A 24277-nucleotide genomic window follows, 5' to 3' on the forward strand; every position below is an offset into this window, starting at 1 on the left:
TGAGACTTGATACAGATTCACAGTATTTACAGGCACATTAATCTACCTGACAATTCATTCACTAGACTAAATAAAGCAGGTTTGCTTTATTTTTACAGGAGGTTTGTGTCCTCGTTGTCAGTGTATTCAAAACATCCCTTATGACCTTCCAAAAAGCAACGAGGTGAGCGTTTTCTGATCTGATTTACCACCTCTCTGGTTAAAAGAATACTTCACCAATTTAGCATCACACTTCTGTAACACTGTCAGAGTCACGACGGACAGTTTAAGAGGAAAAAAGAAGATGATGCAGCAGAACCAGAGATCCAATGTCAGACTTACAGACTTAGCCGTGCACTCTCCTCATGCCTTTGAAGACTCATGGCCCAGTGAGAAATGGTCAAAATGTTTGAGGCTCTTTGAGTCCTTTATATGAGACCCGCTATAGTGTTGCGATTAAATGGAAGTGGGATTTTGCATCTTACAAAAAGAAAAATAGATAAAGCATGAAAGGAATCAGCAAGATGACCTTCTTGATTTTAATCATAATCATGCATATGGTTCATCAGCATTATGTATGTGCATCAGGGCTGCGACTCATGATTATTTTCACTATTAATCTGGTGATTATTTTCTTGATTAATCAATTTGTCCTTTGGTCTATTACATTTCAGACAATGGTGAAAAATGTCAATCAAAACCCAATGTGACTACCAACAATCCACAACCAAAAGATAGTTTACCACCAAAATAAAAAACTAAATAAACAAGAATATAGTTTTTATTTCTTCTTAAAAATTAATCAATCATCAAAATAGTTGCCGATTAATTTTGTTAATGATGGTTAACTGATCTCTTCCTGATCAGTTTTACTTATAAACAGGGAACCACCCAGCAACAAAGCATCTATTTAATTTAACTAGATCAAATATATCACATCTACTCTTTTACCCTTCTGCACTTAGACACTGACAATGATGTCACTGGTTACATTAATTCAAGTCTGAGGGTTCAGTGTTTGGGGCTTATGGGGGACTGGACGATTGTAGGGTTAGGTTTAGGGTTAGGGTAAAATACATTTTCCAATTCATTGTTACTATCTTTTTTACTGCCGGACATTCAGATGTAATAATCCATCGTGTTTGCGTTTGCTTTATGTTGTTTTCCAAGCAAACACGGAGAAAAGAGGGAAAAAAGAGACATGTTGACTTTGAGACAGGTTTTCACCTGTGTCTCCTGTGTCAAACTTTGTTTACCCAACAATTAACCTGAAGCTCCCAAGTGATCAACAATTTGTTACATAGGGAGGACAGTCATTTCTCTTGAGGGCATAAAAGGTTGCTTGAAAACATTTGCATTGCTAGAACAGACAACTAAAGCTGTTTTTCTGGTGAGGACAGTCTAACTATTTCTAAGGTTGCTGAATGTGAGTATCTTCAGGCTTGCAGACAAACAGCGGAGTGCTGATACGATATTTTAACACTTCAACGTAAAGGTCAAACAATATTACGGAAAAGGACTTGTGTCTGCTCTCTGCTGACTAAACTAATACAAATATTGAGAAGGATCAAGTGACCGCTAATAATCCAGTTTCACACAAACACCCAGTGATCAGAGTGTTGTTCATATGACTGTGCAGCTGCTGGTGTGCAGAGTCACTTCACCTCTTTGGCTGCTGGCCAGTTGCACCATGCAAATGCCCCACACCATGACATGCCAGGTAACTGGCTGATTTGACTATCTTCCGAGGTTCAGAGATATTATTAAACTCAACAAGACTGACATGAAAGCTAACTTTAAAAAAGTGCTCATTGGATTTAATACGATACAGTGACAAGGAGGTTTCAGCTTTAAAATTGGGGGTTGTCACATTGATATTGTGTAAACAGTGTAGGTCTCACAGACCTCTTTATAGCTCCTCAATATTAGAGATTAGAAAACTACAGCAGGACAATGAGAGAGTTTTCTATGGCCAAGCAGTGTTGAGGTGATGTCCAAGTCGATCACTGACTTCAATCCAACAGTGTTTAACTTGATGAAGTTTGGACTAAAAGCCTACAAAGGACTTGAATACAAATATGTGACAATGTTAACTTTTATATTTGTTTCTGTTCCTCTAAAACTAGGGCGCCCACTGACCCCAACTAAAGATGGTTGTTCTCTAGAGCTGAAACAATTAGTGGATTAATCAATGACAAACTCAACACATTTGGTTTTCAACTGTTTAGACAAAACAAGTCATCTGAATATGTTACCTTGCACTTCATTTTATGCACTAAACATTCAAGCAATTATTAAAGAAAATAAGTGCCAGAACTGTAGCTGGCTGCAGCCCTACAGTGGTCCTACGATGCCATAATACTAACTTGCCTTCAGTTTCCTGTGAGAAAATTTGATAAAACACAACTTAGTGACACATATGCAAAAACAATCAAAGTCTCAAAACCAGACTTTGACATAGAATCCCACTTCAAAACCAGAACCACAAGATGTAGGATGGAGGACCTGTCAGTGTTGATATTGCACTTCTAATATGATGCCAATATGATGTACAGATATGGATATGAAATACAGTGAATAAAAATAAAGAGCCCCCTTCCCCTTGCTATTTTAATTGACTGACAAAATCGTTTGACGTGTCAAAAATTAGCTCAGCCTTATCTAGATGATGTGACGTCAACAATCACACACATTTAGCATAACATTTTTGGCTCCTCATGTCTTTCCTTCGTCAGCGGTCAAACATACAATGGAGGTCATCACCTGTTGCTAGGCAACCAGGAAGAAGGCATGAAAAAAAAACAGTTTTGTGCCAACAAAGGTTAAAGAGAGACAGAAACATGCAGAAGAAAAAATGAGTCTTCTCTTATTTCTGACTGAGTTTGGGGTTTTTTTTGGCACCAGAAGGTCATTAATCAAAAAATGTGCCTCTTCACCTCTTAATTTAGCCCTGAATGTAATATTAATTATAAATAGCATAAAGACTGTCTGAGACATTTTCAGAGATACATAATATTTAGTTGTATATACACGCAAATGCTGCATCCAGGTTTAATGAGTTAATTACTCATCTCAAATTTTTGTCTTTTCTACTTCTACCACACTTTGCTGGGGATTGGAAGTTGTGCAATGCAGAGTTTCCGTGGGCTGTAATTAACTGCAAAAACCAAAGTCCTCCTGGAGCTGACCATAACAGGAGGCAGATTTCTATTTTTAAGCAACTCAAAGCACACAGCGGTGACAGTATCTTTAACTAAGAGGCAAATGGACTCAGGACAACCAAACCTATGTGGGCTGGTACATCAGTCAAGATAATTATCTAGAGACTTTAAAGAGGTCTCACAAAAAAGACAACTGCTTAAAAATGCTTTAGAATATAAGTGAATTTTTGAACAATACAATGACAGCCCGAAACCCAAAAGTCTGCTATTTGGGGAGTACTGTACTGTACTCCTGTATATGTGAAAAAAGTTGTTGAAAGCCTTTTGTGGGTTGAGAAGAATCTGTGTGAAGTCTGATAAATTGCTTCAAGTTACAGAACATGAACAGTATCAGCACAAGTTTTTAAGAAAGTTAGAAAAAGATCTCTGCAGCCCACTCTTCATCTCTGCTTAAAGCTAGCGGCTCCAAGCATAATACACCTGAATCTCCGACAAACTGTCAGCAGTAGAGTTGCATTGTGGGTAGTGAAGCCACAAGATTATGACAAGGAAGATGAATGTGTGGAATACAAAAGATGCTGGTTCTGTTTCTGGAGCATCGATTTTGATCCTTTTTTTAAATTTTCTTTTTTTTACTGTTCATCGTGAATGAACGATCAAATTTAACCTCACAGTTCCACAGATCATGTGGCATGACTGAAAGCTTCAGATCAGCTCCTAAATGGACCTTAAGGGGAGATTGTATTGTCCACATAGCATATTTCTGGTTTCTATAATCGTACCATGTATTCAGGAACAATGCATTTTATACTAAAAGTGTTTTTATTTAATAAGTCCTCAAGGTGGTGACCTGCATTTTAAGGGCCAGAAATAGAAGCCTACAGACAAGGCCAAATCCGTAACTATATTAAAAAATATATAATTGTTTTTCAGGAGGTGGTAAACCATCCAGATTCTGAAGTATCTCATCATGTGAGGTAGCTATAACCCTCCCAGATCCCAAATTAGTGCCTGAGGATTTTAACTTAGGGAGCTTTATGACTGGAGTTTGTTCATAAGAGGAATAAATTAGACCCCGATACACACTACATACTGAGATTTATTAAGGTCAAAAGAAAATCTAAAAAGTATTTAAGGGAAAAAATATATTGGTTTTGAAATTACTGTTATTTTTACACATACCCCACAGTGATGGACTCTGTCTGACCCCAAACAAGGAAGAAGTAAAGCCAATTTCAATTAATGTGACTACACAATGGCCCTTTGTGGCTCTTTGATCTTCAAGTTCAAGCCAAACGAGAGAAATCTGTTGTAATGACTGAAAATGTATACTTCTGAACATCTTTTCCTGATGTTCATAATGAACACAACTTCTCCGCCAACCCATTAGTCTGTAGGCGCCGAAAATGACTCACCTATGTTTGGGTGTTTGAGCAGACGACAGATTCTAGCCTCTCGCTCCAGTTTCTGGTGATCTGAGGAGAGAGAGAGGAAACAGGAAGGACACAATGTCAGTACTAGGAAGAAAAGCTATTAAGACATGTTTTTTTCCAACATAAGAAGTACAGTGAAAAATACAAGGAAAAAACACTTCTTGGAAATCCACTGGGCAAGAGTTTCTCTTGCTCAGTGGATTACCAAGAACACAACAAGGGAAGCAAAACATTCACTGAATCTGACTGCAGTTCACGTTGTTCAACATCAATTTTGCAATATTGCTTTTTGAAAATAATTTTTGCTACACAACTTTTTAACAAAATAATAAATAAAATAATCAATAATTAATGATTTGTTGAGTTTTTCTACAGAAAACATTTTTGCAACCAGTCAAGGTTGATATCCTGTTTGAGAAGTTGTTGTGTTTTTTTTTGTGCCAGGGGCATCAGATTAATTTCAGTTAATGTGCAGGGGCAGAAGACTGTGTGTATTATGACCTCGTAAAAGTGGACAGACAGATAGCTGTTTACTGTGCACACAAACAAACACACACACACACACACACACACACACACACACACACACACACACACACACACACACACACACCCAGCAGCACAAGCTTTTTGCACTTAGTGAAATTAGTCTTGTGGGTCCGGCCTTAATATAATCATCATCCAGTTAATGATTCTAATGGCGAGGGGAGGACGTCCATGCATGTGTGCCTCTGTGCAGCTGCATGTTTACGTCAGACAGCTTGGCTGTAGGACAGATACAGTAAGATAGATACAGTGGATGGCATCTCCTATCCCAGGAGGGAGTCAGAGGTCAAGTTCACACTGGACACCCCTGCCACACGCCAGCTGCCGGCCTCATGGGAGAGATGGGTTGATTACGTGGGTGCACGCGTGGGAGTTTTTGGTGTGTGTGTGTGCGTGACAGGGAGGGAGAGACACTGGACATTGCTAATCCCCTGTCCCATCCAAGGCTTACAGGAGGCACTGTCATGGTCTCTAGATAACCAAAAATATTGATAGCTGCTGTAGCATGCACCAGTATACATGGTTATAGTGCAGTCATGTGTGCGTGCAGCATACAGAAGCAACGAGTGATGTGAGCACTGCAAGCAATGCTGCCTCTGTCCACAGCTACGAAAAAAGCCTTCAAGTCACACTGAAAAGAATGATTAGTCAATTAATCAGTTAGTCGATGGATAGATAATTAATTGATGATTGATTAATCATTTTAAGTCATTTTTGAAAAAAAGCTGGTTCCAGCTTCTTAAATGTGGATACTTTCTGCTGGCTTCAGTCATCTATGATAGTATATATTGGCTTATTACTCTTACACTTCTTTTTACTGTCTTTTTATTGTCTGTTGTTCGTTGCTTTATTACTTTTTATGCTTACATTCAGCTGCTGGAACCTGAATTTCCCATTGGGATTAATAAAGTGACTATCTATCTATCTATTTATTTAGTAAACGGATATTTTTGGGTTGTGGACTGTTGGTCGGGACAAAAGAAGACATTTTAGGTTGCATCTTAGGCTTTATGTAACAGTGATCAACATTTTCTTTCATTTTAAAGTCCATAAGACCATGAAAATAATCAACAAATTAACTGATAATGAAGTGGTCAATCACTCGAAGTTTTAAACCGTATTTGAAAACTACACGATGGTCAAAACCAGAAATCCTGCACTCTCACAACACTGTAGAGGAAAATAATTAAGTTCTGTGTAATCAATGAATCCTGCTAACAGGGTGGAGGTAACCCAGAGGATTGAGCTTGCTAAAATCCCCCGGCTGGCTGGAAAAACATTGGCAGGAAAAGTGAATAGGAAATACTTCCTTCCTCCACAGCAAACACCAAGAGGCAGTGGAAAAATCAATTCCATTACTACCATGAGAATATGGAATATGTGGTCTTGTGTGCATACAAAGTGATTAAAACATAACGACTCAATTACATTTCAGAGTTTTACATGTGGCACTGGCAATCTCTGAGGACAACTGACACCAAAAGAGTCCTTTAGATAGTTTTTCATACTATTTATTCATAGTAACTGTGAAACACTTGTATTTTAATTGAAACTCTGATCAAAACCATTTCTGAGTCATTGTGCTACATTTAGGGCTGCTTTTATTAGCTATTGAAGACTCTAGCAATAAGTATAGGGCAGGAAGATGTCAATTAATGCTGAAATAATTACTCATTGGATCTTAATGTCAATCAACACAGAATTAATTGACAGCTATTTCAGTAGTTGATTAATCGTTAAAGTAATTTAGCACACAAAAATGCCATCCAGTTCCAATTTCTCAAATGTGATGATTTGCTGCTTTTCTTGGTTTTATATTATTTAAAATGGAATATTTTTGGTTTAAGACAAAACAAACAATGGATTGGATTTTTTTATTATATTAACTTTTTTCCTGACATTTTAATAATCCATATAATCAAATCAATTAACTAAAAAACTATCAGGAGATGAATCACTGCAAATTATGATTATCAGTATTTTTACTATTAAATAATCTGCCTGTTACTTTCCTAATTGACTGGTTATTTTTGCTGAAACAACTAACTGACTGAAACAACTCATCCATGATCAAAATCATTACAGATTAACATTCTTTAATTGATTCATCAATGAATTGTTTCAGTTGTAGAGCTGGCATTGAAAATAATCATATGTTGCAGCGCTGAAGTCAGTTAAACATGACTTGTCCATGATCCCACAGTCCTGAGAGAAGGCAGACCAGATTATCCTTTTTTATACAAATTTGAATTAGAACCTGTATATTTGTTTTTCTAGATGTTTAGTATTTTCTTCCTAACTGTGATATAGTGTACAGAATATTGGATTTTAAAGCACTTATAATTGCCAAGAGACCAAAAGAATATTGTCAGCAGGTTGTATTTGCATTGATAGATATGTATTGTGCATACATGCTCTGTCTAATCTAATTGGAAGAAAAAACAGCTGATCCATGTTTATCGCTGGCTGTCGCTAATTTAAAGATGGAACACGTGGGTGGTAAAGCCGCTAATATTAGAGAAGTAAAGGGCTCTGCATTGATTTCCTATTAAATCTGGAAAACACAGGAGCCATATCGATGTAGCTGACCATCGGGCTGAGCCAATCAGCTTCAGCTTTCTATCCTGCATTTCTCTGTACATGTAGACCTGTCCGGTTCACTTCTATAGCCATATTTTTGGGTAGATGTCACACACACACACACACACAGACTCTTTAATATGACCAGTGTATTCAGAGGATGAGAAATCAAAGCATTCTGCAGACATTCCACAACCTTCTTCTCAGAGCTATAAATGGGCTGTTTTGGCTGCTTGTATTCTTAGAACTTGGATCTGCCTGCGAGAATAGGACTATTTTTCAGCGCTGGCTTGAGATGACGGCTTTATTATGCTTGTGATGGCAGGAAGTCTTGGCAGCTAGCTGCTTAGAAACACTAGAAACTGACAGAGGGGTTGCAATAGAAAGATGAGAGGATAAGTACAGGCTTCAAAAGTACAAACTGAATAGAAAAGAACAGAAACAAGAAAAACTGACTGCAGCTTAACAGGAGTTGATCAGTGTCAAATAGGAAAGGTAGATGAACAGTTCAGAGGTTGTGATGGAGATAAACACTTAACAATAAAACCTTGTCCTAAATCATAATGAACCTACTACTTTCATTTTGGAATAGCGTTGTAACTTTTCAACCTTACATTTTAATTGACTTCACTTGAGTTAAAATAACTGTTCAGACTGTTGAGGCCAGTGTAAGAAAGTGAAACGGCCAATAAGGCAGTGCTGAGGCATACAATCCAACTGAAGATAAAATGGATGTTTTATCTGCTCTTTAAGTCACGTCCTGTGTTCTCCTTTGAGAGAAAAAGATCAGATACCAACATTTATATGTAATGTTGCTCTATCTGCATTCATTATTCAGAAAACTGTTCATTATCCAGCTACATAGATGGAGAACTTCTTTTCATAAAGCCAATTAAATTGCTTCATTTTAAATCATATTTGCATAAAACAGTAATGTGGCATCCTATCATAGGCCAGTGCATATGGGCACACTGAGCCTGATAGCATACTGCTACACTATAAGAGCCACAGACTCTGAATAACAACCCACATTAGGTTTCCTGCTAAAGTCCCATTCTTATATAATTTAGAAACATGACCACAAGTCTTGTCCTGCACCGTAGCCTGTTCAACAAACCGCCAAACAAATATTCTCTAGGGAAAAGTGCACTGCTAAAATCAGTTTGTAGGCTAGGTTGCTATTTAACTGCTCATCTGCAGCACATTAAACAGCATGTAAACAAAGCTGCAAATGTCATTTCAGTCTGGTTAGATGCTTTTGGGTCTTTCTTTCTTCAATATGGTTGCTAACAACATGCTGTCCGCCCTGTCACATAAGCTACAGCACAGGTTTACTTGGTTTGTTGCCCTGCAGGTGTTGCCGGAGATCAGCCTGCCAGCTGCTGTCAATCAAACACACACATCTACACGGTCCTGCACCCACTGAGACAAAAAGGAGTATTTCAGATATTTAACCAACCTTTTCTTCCCTCTAATAATTTAAAAAACAATCTGACAGTAACTTTAAAAGAAAGCTGACTTTTTTTTTACTACAATGTGTTCTCTGATGGACTTGAAAGCAAATTTAGTCTTCATGTGGATTTTTGTTATTTGTTATTTTTGTTGTTTGACAGCTAGACTATTTTTGCAGTCTGTGTTCATTCACTCTAAACAGCCAGTGACATAAACTCAAGTTTCTGCCAAAAGTCACTGCTTTTCATAATTTAAAGACATGTTTACATATTAATGACAAAATACATGTAAATTTAAAAAGTCTGTTGCAATGAAATGATTGTAGTTGAGGACTCGACTGAAGAAAATCTCAAAAACAGGTAGAATAGGAAGCTATGAGGTGTTTCCTTACAGAGTGTGTTCTCTTAATTCTAAACCAAAATGTTTGGACCCAAACTGAGAAGTGACGCATTCGGACTAGAGAGTAAAATAATTTTAACCATTTAAACTAGTTAGGTCACAAGGAACTTGCACACCAGTTCCTCCTCTAAACACATGCAGCTCATTGTTGTGGGCTGCAAATGTATAGAAGAGAAACTAGTGATCACTTCCTCTGTAACTTCTTTTTCCAGCTTCTTTGTAGTGTTTGCACAGGACAGAGTTTTAAGAGTCACACTGCCTGAACCAGCCCCATCCACCCACACATCCCTTTTACAGTTTTCCAGAAAGATGCCATGATATCATAGCATCGGCTCCGGAGACAAAAACACACAGCACTTAGCCCAATTGGATTGAGTGATGGCCGACGGCATGGCATTGCATCATATTCCTTTATACATCGACCCCTCCCCTTATTACAATTTCATCTAGAAGCTCTGAATGAACTGGAGCAGTGGCTGAATGGATGTTTGAAAAATTATCCATATCCCCTCCCCGCATGCGCATCAATTAACTTGTGCCTCCAGGGAAAGAGACAGACAATACTTTACAATAAATGACAACAAACTTAATACAGAGTAAACACAAAACTAAAAGGTCAACTGTGTTTGTTTTTTTTTGGTGCCGAATAGTCGTTGAGAGGCTTTTCTCTCTGCACTGTCTTCAGATTTTGAAGCTTAATCGAAAGCAACATGGCTTCTTGTTCTTCTACTTCAAAATGTTCCCCACACAAGACCAACCAAAACACATAAGGAATTCAAAAAAAAAAAAAAAAGGTGGAATTTTTCATTACATGGCAAAAATTTCTCACTGGGTTTTATTAGTGGAAATAATAAGTAGCTAATATTTGAACAGTAGGTTCTGTCATCACTGGGTGCACATACTTCTTCTGACACAACAAATCTTTAAATAATAAACGTGTCAGTCCTCAGCTCTGTTCAAGTCACCTCCCATACAGTCAACAAAGATCACAGTTGACATGTGCTGCTCTTCATCTGCTGATTAAAACCAACCTGGCAACCTGGTACCTAAACACAGCAGGATATTAACATGATGACTCTCTGATTAGATGCAACCAGCACAAACAGAAGAGCTTCTCCATTTTAACACCCTAGATACTTCCTAGAACCACTGGCAGAACTGGCATGGGGGAGGTATGTTAACATCAACACCGTCTGCAATCACAAAAACGTCATTTCTTGAAGAATTTACATTTTTTAAATAATAACTAAAAAAATGTATTCACTTTATGGATTTATTAAATGTACGATTGCTTTACACTATCCCATTACATATTTAAAAGGTTGAATACATTTTAAGATTAAGGCTACAACAAATAAACATAATGAACATATTTCAATTATTAAATTATTGTAGAGGAGGAAAATTAAGTTTTATTGGATAGTAACCTGTTGTTTTTTATGTTACTGGGAATAAAGAAACAGAGCACTTGCATCTTTTTGACAAGACAGATACAGCATACACACACACACACACACACTACTCAAATTTAGCACATACATTGTCCACACACTGGACGTAGGGACTTGCACACTTGCATTTTACACCGCAGTTCTTCCTTTTCTCTTTGGTCGGGTGGTTCTAGTGTTAAAGTTGATCATGAAGGCACTCATGCACAGCTACTACTGTTCAAAAGTTATCTCCTGAAAATCACAGTGTAAGTAACCATACAGTACTTTCACAATACAGGCGGTTCTAAGATTCATAATTTATTGCAAATAAGTCAATATGTGATAAAAATCCGTGACAATATTTGCGTAGTTTAGGATGATGAATGGCTCTCTTCTCTCACCTGGATTTTGGCAGCTGGACAGTAAGAGGTTTTAGTGGTGAAATGAAAATCACTCAGCAGACTCACTCACATATAAAGTCTGCATCAATTCTTCACTAAGTTGTTTTATTCTTGTGAAGTACGATAGTGCAGACTGCATTATCCCACAAAGACAATGTAACACTGACACACACATACAGACATGAAGTTCACTGCAATGATTCAAAAGTGCCAATTTATTTCCCTGCTGCACAGACATGAATGGAAACCAACAGCTGCTATAGGAATTGTAGATTATTGTAAAAATGTATAAAAAGTGTGAACATATAACCCAGTATATATGATTTATTGTAATGGAGATACATTTGCAAACACACAATGATGTCCCTTTAGATTAGATAGGATACATTTCTGAGAGTTACAAAGATAGGCTACTCACGTACCATTATGCACAAACAAGCCAGCAATATGATGTGATATATTGATAATGAGATATGATAACATGTCAGATTTTCATGTGTTTGCCTTTTGTGGGAGGCCATTTTGTGTCCCAAATGTACTTAGACTTTAAGTAGTCTACAATATTGCATTAGAGTGCATCTATGTGCGTATTTTAGCGGTTAAAGGTTGAGTGTGTTTGTGCGTGTTTGTCTACACATCTTCATTCGAGGAGAGCCATTAGATAACCCACTGATTCCATTTGAAGCCTTTATAGCAACGTTCCAGTCAAGTCAATGAAAACAGCCCTGTGAGCACAACTAAAAGCATGGCTGTCAGCCTCGTTTCGCTCACAAACACTTTGGGTGAAATTGTGTGGTTTCCCTGACCAAAACAACCCATTTTCTGCCCAAATTAAAGAAAATTCACACTGATTTCATGGTGATGCACTGAAACTGATGTTGAATATGCTATCATACAAAAGAAATGTTACTAGAAAATTTACCCATACTAAAAAAACAAGCAAACAAAAAAAAGAATATGCAAATTACATTAAAGCAGTTCTACTTGAAACATTTTCTACTGGGCAGTATTGGGGTTGAGATCAATCAATGACAATCAATCTTGATAATCAATTAATAATTCATAATTCATCAAGCGCTCTCAAAAAAGCTTTTCTCCTCATTTAAAAAATGATAATTTAATTAAAATTGGGTTGTTCTTTTTTTAAATTGCTCAGCAGACAAAATAAAGAACCTTAAAATTTGATCAGATGAGAGCACTAGGTGAAATTCATCCTGCAGGGGATGTGAATGTCTTTACAAACAGGGGTGGCGCTATACAGGAAAAGTCAGGGGGTCACCAAAATCATAGGGATTCATCCTCTATGAATCATGAATGTCTGTACAAAATTTCAAAGCAATCCATCAAACGGTTGTTGAGATATTTCAGTCTGGACCTCAGTGGTGGACCAACTGACTGACATTTCCATCCTTGGAGCCTCGCTGCTATTGTGATAAACACACAATTGTTAGCCCAAGCTCTCTGGATCAGTTGGCAAACAGACCGATAAAGTTTATGTCCTCAATCCCAGAAATGGAGGAAAACAAGATGAATTTTTTATAAGTACAGTTGTGTTTGTGAGCAGTTTGTAGAAATCGCTGTTTCAGAGAATTTCAGCGGTGTTGAGCTTGTAAAACACTGCAGGTAATGTCTTCTTATCTCAACGTTAGCCAAGATCAAATAAGGACCCACTGATATTAGATAAATGAATGGTAGACTGACAGGCAGACAGAAAAAAAAACAGGCAGAGACTTCGGGTCAGTGTGGCCCAGAGCAGACAAGGCTATAAATAGATCCAATCCTCCTCCGGCTTACAGCCCTGAATCACACTGACCTGGCCCGCCCTGCATCACCAAGCAGAGAGAGCGAGACACAATGAGATAGAGAAAGTGAGAGACAGAGAAAGACTGACAGATGGAGGCAAACAGAGAAATGAGAAAGACTGGTTTTGTGAGATCTCTTTTTTCCTTCCTGTCGACGCACCATCGCTGTGAGGGGTCAGTCTGGTGTCAGTGGGCCAACGCTGAGGCTCGGGACGCCTACTCAAAGCCAGAAGCGTAATGATATCAACACAATGAGGAGGACAGTGATGAAGGGGTAAAGATACAAGTTGATAATGCTTAAAATTATACAATGACAATGGTGATGATGCCTTGACGCTGATTTGAAAATATGATGTAGCTGATACTTCTTGTGTTTTCTACTATTTGCAGCCAGTCAGGACTAATATTCTCTGAATCAGTCCTCCGTGGTATAGTATAAATCTAAGTACTGGACAAATTTAAATTTTGCCCTGATGATGGTGCTAGATGAAGAGTCAAAGGATCACCAAAGTTCGTAAAGTTCATCCTGAGGGGAACATGAATACACTGCACCAAATTTCATGGCAATCCATCCAATGGGTTTATCAGTTTGCCACTAAAAAACAACATGCCCCATACTGTGGACAATCAAATTACACCAGAGTGCAAAAATTATAAATAGCTCTTAGCTAATAAAACAAAGAGCCCACATTCACAAGTAGATTTGAATGACAGGTTTTGTATAAAATAGCACAATGAATGTATAAAACCTCACAACCTATATAAACTACTACGTGCATCAGTCCATTTTCACATATCAACAAGTGGCAGGAAACACAAACCACTGTTAAAAAAAAACCAACTGTAAAACCACAGTTTTAAGGTTAATAATAGTTCTCAGATATTAACCCATATTACAGTTTTACAAGAGGACTCTGAACAGTCAGACAATTAGAAAACATTACAACGATATGATTAAACCTGCATTTATGTTGACAACCAATAATACTTTCAAATGAGCAGACAGTATCTCACAATATTATACACATAACCTTTCAGTGTTAATCACCTGATATATTGTGCTAACATTTCACGGGACATTTACTTTCAGAAAACAACCAAAGTTCCACAGAAAATAGTGCTGCCATACGCCTTTCCTAAATATCCCTTGTGCTCACAGGAACAGTGCTTTCACATGGCACCAGTCTCAATTACTGCATTTTCCTACCTAGCTACACATATTTCGAAACACCTACTTATTCTCATGTAGAATACTGTAGTGACAACCCTGGTAGCAACTAATGGGGATCCAATTAAACAAATAAATAAGCCATGATTCCAGTTCATGGCATTCAGTAATGCAAAAAACAGCTTTCATTAGTTTTAATTAGTCTATCCTGACCTTTTATTTGTATGTATGAAAGGTGCACAGCTGTGGAAAATCACTCCTATTATTCCCACTGCAGCACCTCTCATGCATGCATCATCTACACAAAAACATTGTCATTCAATTCTAAATTGTTGCGGCCCCGTGCTGCTCACTGTCTGAATACAAGCCATGTGTTTACATCTTAAAATATGCTGCAGCTCAAGTATAACTTATGATTATTTGAAGACGACTTGCTCAGTCGTAGGTCTTACATGCTTTTCTGTTCTTAAATTTAGGATGAAAGTCAACAGCACAGTGGTTCATGTGTTTGTGTGTGTCGGGGTCTGAAAGGTATCAAAGTGGCTTAAACAAACCATGAAGTGACATCCTGTGTGTACTTCTTTGCTATTATTTTGTTTTTCTTATTATGTTCTCTTGCAGTAGCGTGTCTGTGCACTAAAACTGTCTTCGGGTCGGTGTGTGTGGTTTACTGGGTGTGTTGAGCCATTAAATTAAGCTTAATCAGACCTCTGCTGACCTGCTGGGAGACACCATTAACATTAGGTGGCTGCACAGTGCTGTGTGTCCCTACCAGGACCCCTGACAAAGTTTAGTAGGAAGTTCACTTGACTAACAGGATAACAACTATGACTACAGCTTCACCTCCTTTAAACTTCTTTCTGTGGGGAGATGGCAGAAGATGTTATCGTCTTTTCTGTATGATCCCAAAAGCTGGGTGGAAGGAAGGCAGCGCACTATTCATGCTTCAACGTCTTGCAGTAACACTCTCCAGTAGGAGGAAGGTATCGAGGTGGAATTAAGTTATTTTTGGGGTCCGGACTTTTGCCTCAGAGGCTTCCTGTAGTTCTTCTACATGCATCGACATGGACAAAAATACAAAAAGCCTAAATTTAGTAGTCAATACACAGAAAATCAATCATTAACTTAATTCATTTCAATAATATATTGTTTGCATAATTTTTCGAGAAAAAAATTACTAATCTTTACTCAGTTATCACTTCTCAGTTATGAAGATTTGATGCATTTCTTTACCTATGTGATAATAAACTGTATAATTTTAGGTTTGGTGACATTTTATAGACCAAACACTTCATCAATTAATCAAAAAATTAATCACCAGATTTATTCAAAACAAAAAAGGTAGTTACATCCCTAGATGTAACTATCATTTTGACAATCCTATAATCACTGTAGTCATTTTTAAGCAAAAGTGACACACACTGTTGCAGCTTCTCAAATGTTGGGATTTGAGGCTTTTCTGTGTCACACATGATAATAAATATAATATCTTACAAGACATCACTATGACCTCTAAGAAATCATACTGGGCATTTTTCACTATTTTTTTGACATTTTATCGACAAAACAATTGATTAAATCCAGAAATTAATCAGCAGCATTAACTGATAATGAAATGATCATTAGCTGCTGATTTGGGAGGATTAAGTGTAAAAAATAAGATGAGAAATGACATTTAAAACAACTGGAGATAAATATTATCTGCCTGCTGCACATACAGTGTTTAGAGAATATAAAAACATCATGAATGATGACTAATAATGAATAAATTATATGATATATATCTGGTTGTATAACTGATGTGCTCCCCTTAATTTATAAAATAATTATCTGTTTTCTCTTCAACCCAGAAAGAGACGATCTGGCCACAATCTTTCATTCAATTGTCTCTAAAAACATCAATCAAAAAGACAATTTTAAGGCTGACACCTGCTGCTATTAACCTTAATGAGACCCACTGTTGTACTGGATTATATCAAAATTAAAAATCCCTTTGTGTGTCCCTTGTTTCAGTTTTACCTGAGCAAAAAAAAAAATGATTGTGAATATTTACGTTTAAGAAAGTAATCTGATTACAGTTAATTTAATCTGGTTACAGTAACACAGCTTTACCATTAAAACCACTCTGAATAACAGTCAATCTGACAACAGAGCATTACAATTCTGACAAACACTAAAATCATTTAAGTCATTTATCAAATAAAACATTAAATATTTGCTGGTCGCAGAGTTTGTTTCTTATCATCAACTGAGAACATTTAAATATGAAATTACTCTGGACAACAGTAGCAACAGGCAGTTGACATTATTTTTATTTTGTGAAAATTGCAAAATAATTCAATTAAAATAACCAATGATTAAAATAATTGTTGCAGCCCTGAATTGTAATGTCCATAATTGGCTTGATATTCAAAATACAGGCCAGGTGGACGTGTTTATAAATAAATAAGAAACCGCAATAAATGACAGCATGACGCACAGATTTCACGTGTTTATGGTTTCATGCTGATAGATTTACAAAGCACATTCAAGGAAACCTTTCTGCAGCATCAAGGAAACTATTTCACTGTTTCTAAAACCACTTCTCATGTAACACTTTTTTTTTTTTAAACACCTGCATTCATTTTGTTAACTCACTGACCTTTTGTGTTTCATGCACAGAAAAAGAAAATAGGGTGTTGTACTGTATGCCGAGAGTAATATGAAAGATTAACAAGTAATGAAGCTGTTAGTCATTCTGATTAAAAAGTATGACAGTCAATAATTAGAATATTATCTTACTTTGATAATTAAATGATTAGAATACAGGTAAGTTCACTTGAAGATCATCTTTTAAAAAATACCTGTCATTTCTTACAGGGGACGCTGGGATAAGTTTTTGTGGACAAAGTTTATTTCCGCACATAACCTGGTGAACTGAAGGTTTGTTGGTACATGTTGTCTGTACTCTGCAGTTTAAGTTATTTCTGTCCCCTCACAGCATGGTGTGATAAAATATGCATGGACACAAAGTACTCAGCTTGATCTACATTAAACATCTTTTGAGTTAATATAAAATTCTGAATCTTTTTGTCCAGCTTCTCACTCTCTGTCCTGTCATTTTCACTCTCCGTTAGATCACTCTACGTCTTCTTCTATGGCAAACCCTCCTTAACCCCCCCAATATCCCCTATTCTCATCAGTCCCCTTCATTCACCCGTCTTTATATTCTAACTGAATGGTCCAAGACTTCAGATTACTCAGGTTTATGGAATTGTGCTTAAAGCATTTTCACTTTTTTTAAATTATACTTTAAGGAAGGACAAACAGAAAGGAGGATGAATAATTCACCACCCCTCAAAGCAGGAATGGTCTGCAGAGAGTTTCAGTAAGAGACAGGAAGCAATATACAATAAACTGTTAGCTAACAGTTAGCATGCTCTGTGGCTCAGATAACTTTTCCCCCTGTTCAATAACTATTTATTGAATTAAATTATACACAATCCCGAGATCAAAATGGCCTGAGGAATAAACTGGCATAGCAGAAAGAAAACTTCTGGATACAAGAAAACTCCCCGACTCCTTAAATCCCACCGACATGTATAGCTACACTAATAACTAAAAATTCAGCCTTGCAACAAAGCTTTTTACTGCAGTATGTCGTGTGGCTTGTGTATGTTTAGACAGGATAGAAGTTATGCAAAAAACTTAACTAACTACTCTAATGTAATTGTTTTTCGTGGCTTTTAACCCATTAGCCTTAAAGGTTTGTAGGCTAAGGTTTGTAAGTCACAGCTCGACAGTGGAGGTGCATCCATGAGCTGGTTGAGTGGCTGGAGCTAGCTCAGACATGTAATAACAGCAGGACAGGGGAGTGAATAATGTAGAAATATTTTGATAGAAATGAAATAGAAAGTGCTACAATTTATAACTAAAAATGCTGAGCTGTATTAGAACATGGAAAGTAAACCTCAGTTTCTTTTTATTTTAGAAAGACAGATGAAAGAAATGCAAAATGAGAACTTGTATTGAGTTACAGAAGCTAGTTGAACAGAGACAAGGCCGGACATGACATCAATTGTTTTGCAGATATTTTCCAGCTATTTCGCGACTCTTGCTGCGCCACTTACTGGCAAGAAATGGCTTTAACAAAAAACATCTAGAGTCGATAGGATCCCTAAATTTAAAGACATGGAATATCAGTTTTGATAAAAAAAAAATGTTTTAATTGTCTCATCTGAAGAAGGCGTCTTTTTGTCTCTGCGGGGTCGACTGTGTTTACAGTGAACAGATGTCAACATGGCAGTGAACGGTGAAAGGCATGACACTCTTGCTTACAGCAACACGTACACACTGTCGATTTACTGCTGACCCTGGTCACACAAGCTAGCACACGCTATGTCAATGTTGTTATGGGATAATCAAGATACATGCTGGAATACGCATGAGGGACTATTCTGATGCTGAAATGAAACCAGTTGGCCACATTACTTATCTGTCAGGTATTCACACATTTTAAGGTTATATTCTGAGAGGAAAAGGCAGAAATATCAAACTAATCTAAAAAGGTTTTATTCTGTTTTTTTGTTTTCCAGCCACGGTGAATCACAAAATCTATGGTCACTATTACTACAGATTTATTAAATATAACCCCCATTTTATTGGAAATACATACATCACTGCTTAAGTGATCAGTCAAATAATTAATTAATTTTGTTACAAAAAAATAATCAGCAACAATTTTGATAATCGGTTGTTCATTTGAGTAATTTATTCTCTAGTTACAGCTTTTCAAATGTGAAGATTTGCTGCCTTACTTGGTTTTATATTATTGTAAATGTAATATTTTGGCAATGTGAAAATGTCACTTGCTTTTTGTGATGAGAATTTCAAATTCGCCTGATTGTTAAATAACACAAGTCATCCCAGCTGTAGCATTAAATATTTTACAATAATAATTAACCCATCAATTAGGTCTGCAACAGATTATTTTCAATATCAATTATTCTATCGATCATTTTCTAGATCGATTGATAAGTTGTTTAGTCCATAAAATGTCAATTAGAGCCAAAGGTGACTTCAAATGTGTAGTTTTGTTCACAAACCAAAGATATTCAGTTTACTGTTATAGATGACTAAAGAAACCAAAATATTTCACATTTGAGAAGCTGTAATCAAGGAATTTGGGGGGAAAAAATCATAAAACATAACTAATGGCAATTCAACGATGCCGCTCTACTGTAAATATTTCACCAAGTACATACTACTGATAATTGTAATAGTGATAATAATACAAAATAATAAATTTTCCATTCACTTTAAAACACAACAGGTACTCCATCTAATGCAGGGTATCAGCTTCCCTTCATGGGCACAAATACAATCCCAGTGGTTAATGCCAGCACTGGTAGCGAAGACAAAAGTGAGGCCATAGCAACGTCCCTCTACGGTCCCCTTCTCACACACATCTCTATTTGTGTCTCTTTAGTTCTACTGCTCTCTGTTTCACATGCGTTAATTTTTAGCTGTTATTATTTCATTCATGTCTTTCACCTCTCGTCTGAACTGTAACCTTCATCAGTCACAGGAGATTACCACCACCCAGTTTCATATAACCCACAAACACGGTGGGAACAAACATGTGACAGTATTTGTTATCTTCTCGGGTCCTGACTCACCATCTATACACACACAGACACACGCTAAATTTCACCAAATTTTAGCCCAGACTCTAAAAGTAAACTCACTGAAATGGTGTCCTGTGAGTTTTTGACCACTGGTAGTGCTGAGTTTTAGCTTTAGCGGTCATGTCACATGCATTATCCTGTTTGACAGGTGATTGGAAAAGTGCAAAAAGACAAAATAATTTAAGAAATGTGTTTATATTTATATAATCTATATGAGGAAAGATGTGCATACAACATGTGTGTTAGTCCTCCAGGATAACACACACCGTGTTTTGGCAAGAAACACTGAATGTAAATATCACTTTAGTTTCTTTACTTAAAAACTCTGCAGGGCACCTTTAGGCTGTTGTATGTTTCCTCAAGAAATACAAAGAATCAACTTGAGTTTCGGCTTGTGTTAGCAGCAGGAGTTTCGATGTAAGCATGTACCTTTGACTTTTTATAGATTAACCAAATATTGAGTGACATGCTCGTCAAAGCTTTGGAAATGCTTCCACTTGAGGTTATCTACATGGCTATCCAGAAAATGAACAAAATATTGGATTTGTCAAAATACGTTTTCCCACGTCGCAACACTATACATTTGCTTAATGTAAATACCAAATAGTGAAAAAGTATTTTAGAGAAAGATATTCTGATATTGTGCAGAATCTCTTGTTAACCTTCATTTTTCATGCAATCTGAACTGAGAAAATCCTGAGCATTAATGCAGCATCATCATCTCATCATTTTTGTTCAGTGACCCCAAACTAATGTTCTTAGTTTAACTGTTCTTTCAAAATATTGGATCGATGCAGAAAGCACTCCAGCCTGTCAAAGTTTGATAGTGCCTTTTACAAGTGGAAGGGAAAACAGACATCACAGCATCCCTCAAAGTAATAACACGTCTAAATATAAACAGCTGCCAACTGTGGTTTCTTATATTGCTACCTCTTTTTTCGCGTTATCTCAACTACACAGTACTGTGTCTAAGCAAACACAAAGTGAGATTAAATGTAAATTAGATTTATTGCAACTACTCTGCCAGCTCACCACATGTCATTAAGTATATTTGAACGCTTAATCAGCATTGGAGCTTTGCGAGCTGTGAGCATGATCCTGTTGGTAATTTAAGGAGACCTATTATGCTCATTTATAGCTCTACGTTTGTTATTTTTGGACACGAGCAGCTTTGTATGATTCATAAAACTTACTGAATATTTATCTTGTACTGGCCCTTTACGCAGCCCCTCAGTTTCAGCCAAAATCAGGTTTATCTGGAAAACGGTAGGTGGCTCAGGCAGCTTCCTACAGCTATATAAGGTTTTGAGCGAGTCCTCATTTCCCCAAATCTCTATAATGTTGTATGGGTTGTAAAAGCTAGCATGACCCATAGAGCCACAATGGCCACGTTTAATTTCATTTCTGTTTAACTGTTTTCTTGATAAATTCAGTTTCATGTACATTTCCACAACACTAATTCCTGAGTATGTCAGAAGAGTCGCACTCATCATTCTGCTGTTCTGAGTTTCGCTTCACTGACATTCAGTTACAAATTTTCTAAATTCACTGAGTTCTCTAGTAGCATACTGGTTAAGACACACACTGTCATAACTGTAAAGTCCATGATTCGATTCAGACCACAGACCTTTGTTGCATGTCACACCCTGTTTCCAGTCTCTCTGTGTTTTCCAATATCAAATGAAGGCTAAAAATATAGTATTCTTTGACATTCTTTCAATCAATGTTCATCAACTATTAGTGGCACTCAACATTTCCACATGTTTCACATTAAAAGTCCTACAACAGCTTCCTGATGACGGCAGTGTTTCAAATGATGCATGTCAATTATGCAGGTTGTAACATCGTATTCATGAAAGGAACGTTTAAAAAAATGTGATGATGACACCCAAATAAGTGCTAAGAATAGATCTGGAGGCAAATACCGTCACCTTTATTCCAGCACATAAATAACACTGCCCAGGTTAACAGCCTCGTTGTGTCAGAGTGTAGCCTTGATCCTCGCTGATAACTAATCACTGATGAGAGGCTGCTTTAGAGAGCAATGCTTCAGCCCTGACAATGACCAGCACTTAGAGATGACAAAACACACACACACAGATTATCTCCTGGTTACTCCCTGACAGAGGGTGTAAGGCGATCCATTATGTCTTGAGACTGACCGATGGTAAGACCCGACAGGTGAACAAAAAACTGAACGCAGCCTTTCATGCTGAGTAAAGAGTGACAGCTGATGTGGATCATGTCTGACAGTTACACAAGCGATAATTGTTGTACACTCTGTATGAGTTAATCCTCCTCAACGGCAAATAATTACACTATTTTAGTATTTGCCAGGATTTCTCTACCCTACCCTTCCTATTAAACACAATCTGGGATGTTAGATATTTATCTTGGAGCTCGTTTGGAGTTCGTTGGGAAACGATCATTTGTTGTCTGTGCAAAAGAGCGACGATGACAGCAGCACACAGGATCAGATGTTATATGGGCTTGACTTGACACAGTGCAGGCAGTTACAACGCTCTATGTGAGCAACGAGCTGTGTATGCGCCTTCAAGAAGGCTGGGATGGATTATTCCGCTTGCATCAACAGTATACTGTGGCCACTTGCCAGTTAATATAAATAATTTTTGTTTATTTATGTTTTCATTCACAAATATTGCTCATCTGTTGAAGCTGTAAAAACCTAAATGCTCAGTTATGAAAATATTTTGACTAAGACAAATATATGCGCTGTTAAAACACACTATGCAGTTCTCCAGCAGGAAGGATGGGACACACTGATATTCTTGTTTAATGTATAACATGTTTCATTTATGCTGTGTACTCGATTAATTAGGAATTAGTACTTTTTACATTTGTTTATTTTACTTATCTAATCTAATTACTGTAGGTACTCTATTTAAAAAATGATCCTGGCTCTGGATCCTTTAAAAAAAAAAAAGCTGACATCAACTCCCCCATTACTGAGGCAGCTCATTTTGTGATTATAATTCTCCAGTGATCAAGTGGAGGTTGTGCTTCATCACACAAATGCCTTCACAAAAACCTGAATCACTCACAGCAGCATGAAAGTGCTTCAGGTTGGCAGGGCCTGAACAGGACTTTTATTGGGAGTAAACTTTTATTATGAGACGCTGTTTTGATTGTAACCTTGGAAGCAGGCACAAATGCCGCAACAGTGTTGGTGGCGTGCCAGTTAACAGCAGTACCCACTTCAACCAAATGATACAATCACACACACAGTCGACTCCATTGAACACATTTATTGGGATCCTACAAACTGTTGTTGGAGCTGTAGCAGGGATCATCAAAATGATTTTAATTTGAACAAGAGGCGGCGAGCCAGCGCCAATTGTTGAGGGGATATTACTATTAAACATGTAACAGACAGGGTACTGCACAGGAGACAGAACAATAAACTGTGTGTGTGTGTGTGTGTGTGTGTGTGTGTGTGTGTGGTGTGTGTGTGTGTGTGTGTGTGACCAAATGTGGGTGTGTGTTTGTGTGTTAGCTGGTCAAACATCCTCCTCTTGGGAAAAGAACAGCCTTGTGCAAGGAGCCTTTAGTGCAAATGTAGATAATGACAACAAAAGGTAAACCAATATTTAAACAGATGACCTAATGTGTGTGTGTGTGTGCATGCGTTTTTGTGTGTATATCTTTGCATTTAAAGCAGGAGTGCGGGGGGGAGAAATTTCAAAAAACACTGTCAACATCTGCTTACGTCATCCAGTCTCCCCCCCCAAGACTACTCCATTGAAACTGTTTTGAGCGTCACACAACTCCTGTGAAAGGACTCGTCTCTCTATCAGAATTAGATCCATTTGGTCTGATATCATCTGGAAAGTCTAGACAAGCTGTGCAATTTATTTTATCACCCTTCCGGTTAGCAGAGCGCTAACCGCAAGTTAGCTGGAAGTCTACGTTCATGAATTAATCCAGCTAGTACGGGAATGTCAAACCCAACACCTGATTAAAAACTCTGAGATTTATCTGCGTTGATAGCCTTAATCAACCTTATGTGAACTTGTCTGGCAAGGGCTTGAAAGTAAAGGACGTTCATTTATATGTAAAAGTTCTGCACTGCAGATTTACAGCATAATTGAGACATCAATGTGGTTTCCTGGTTCTGGTCATATTATACCTGGTTTGCATCTTGTAAAATGAACAGTCACAAGCGAACACCAATAAAATGGTTAGATATGCAAAGTGACATATTGTAGGCAGAAGCGTCTAGTTCCTTGATAATGACCAACT

At 37.3% G+C, this 24277-nt stretch overlaps 1 protein-coding gene across 3 annotated transcripts in view; it reads right to left on the reverse strand.

The window, feature by feature from the left end:
• LOC133992224 (calcium/calmodulin-dependent protein kinase type II subunit gamma-like) overlaps positions 1–24277 on the reverse strand; it is a 75890-nt gene that overhangs the window by 37444 nt on the left and 14169 nt on the right. For all 3 annotated transcript variants that reach the window (XM_062430940.1, XM_062430939.1, XM_062430941.1), the window contains exon 3: positions 4556–4615. In XM_062430940.1, coding sequence (XP_062286924.1) covers positions 4556–4615 — 60 coding nt within the window. The remainder of the gene's footprint in view (positions 1–4555; positions 4616–24277) is intronic.

The sequence above is a fragment of the Scomber scombrus genome, chromosome 12 (assembly GCF_963691925.1).
Source record: "Scomber scombrus chromosome 12, fScoSco1.1, whole genome shotgun sequence".
Lineage (NCBI taxonomy): Eukaryota > Metazoa > Chordata > Actinopteri > Scombriformes > Scombridae > Scomber > Scomber scombrus.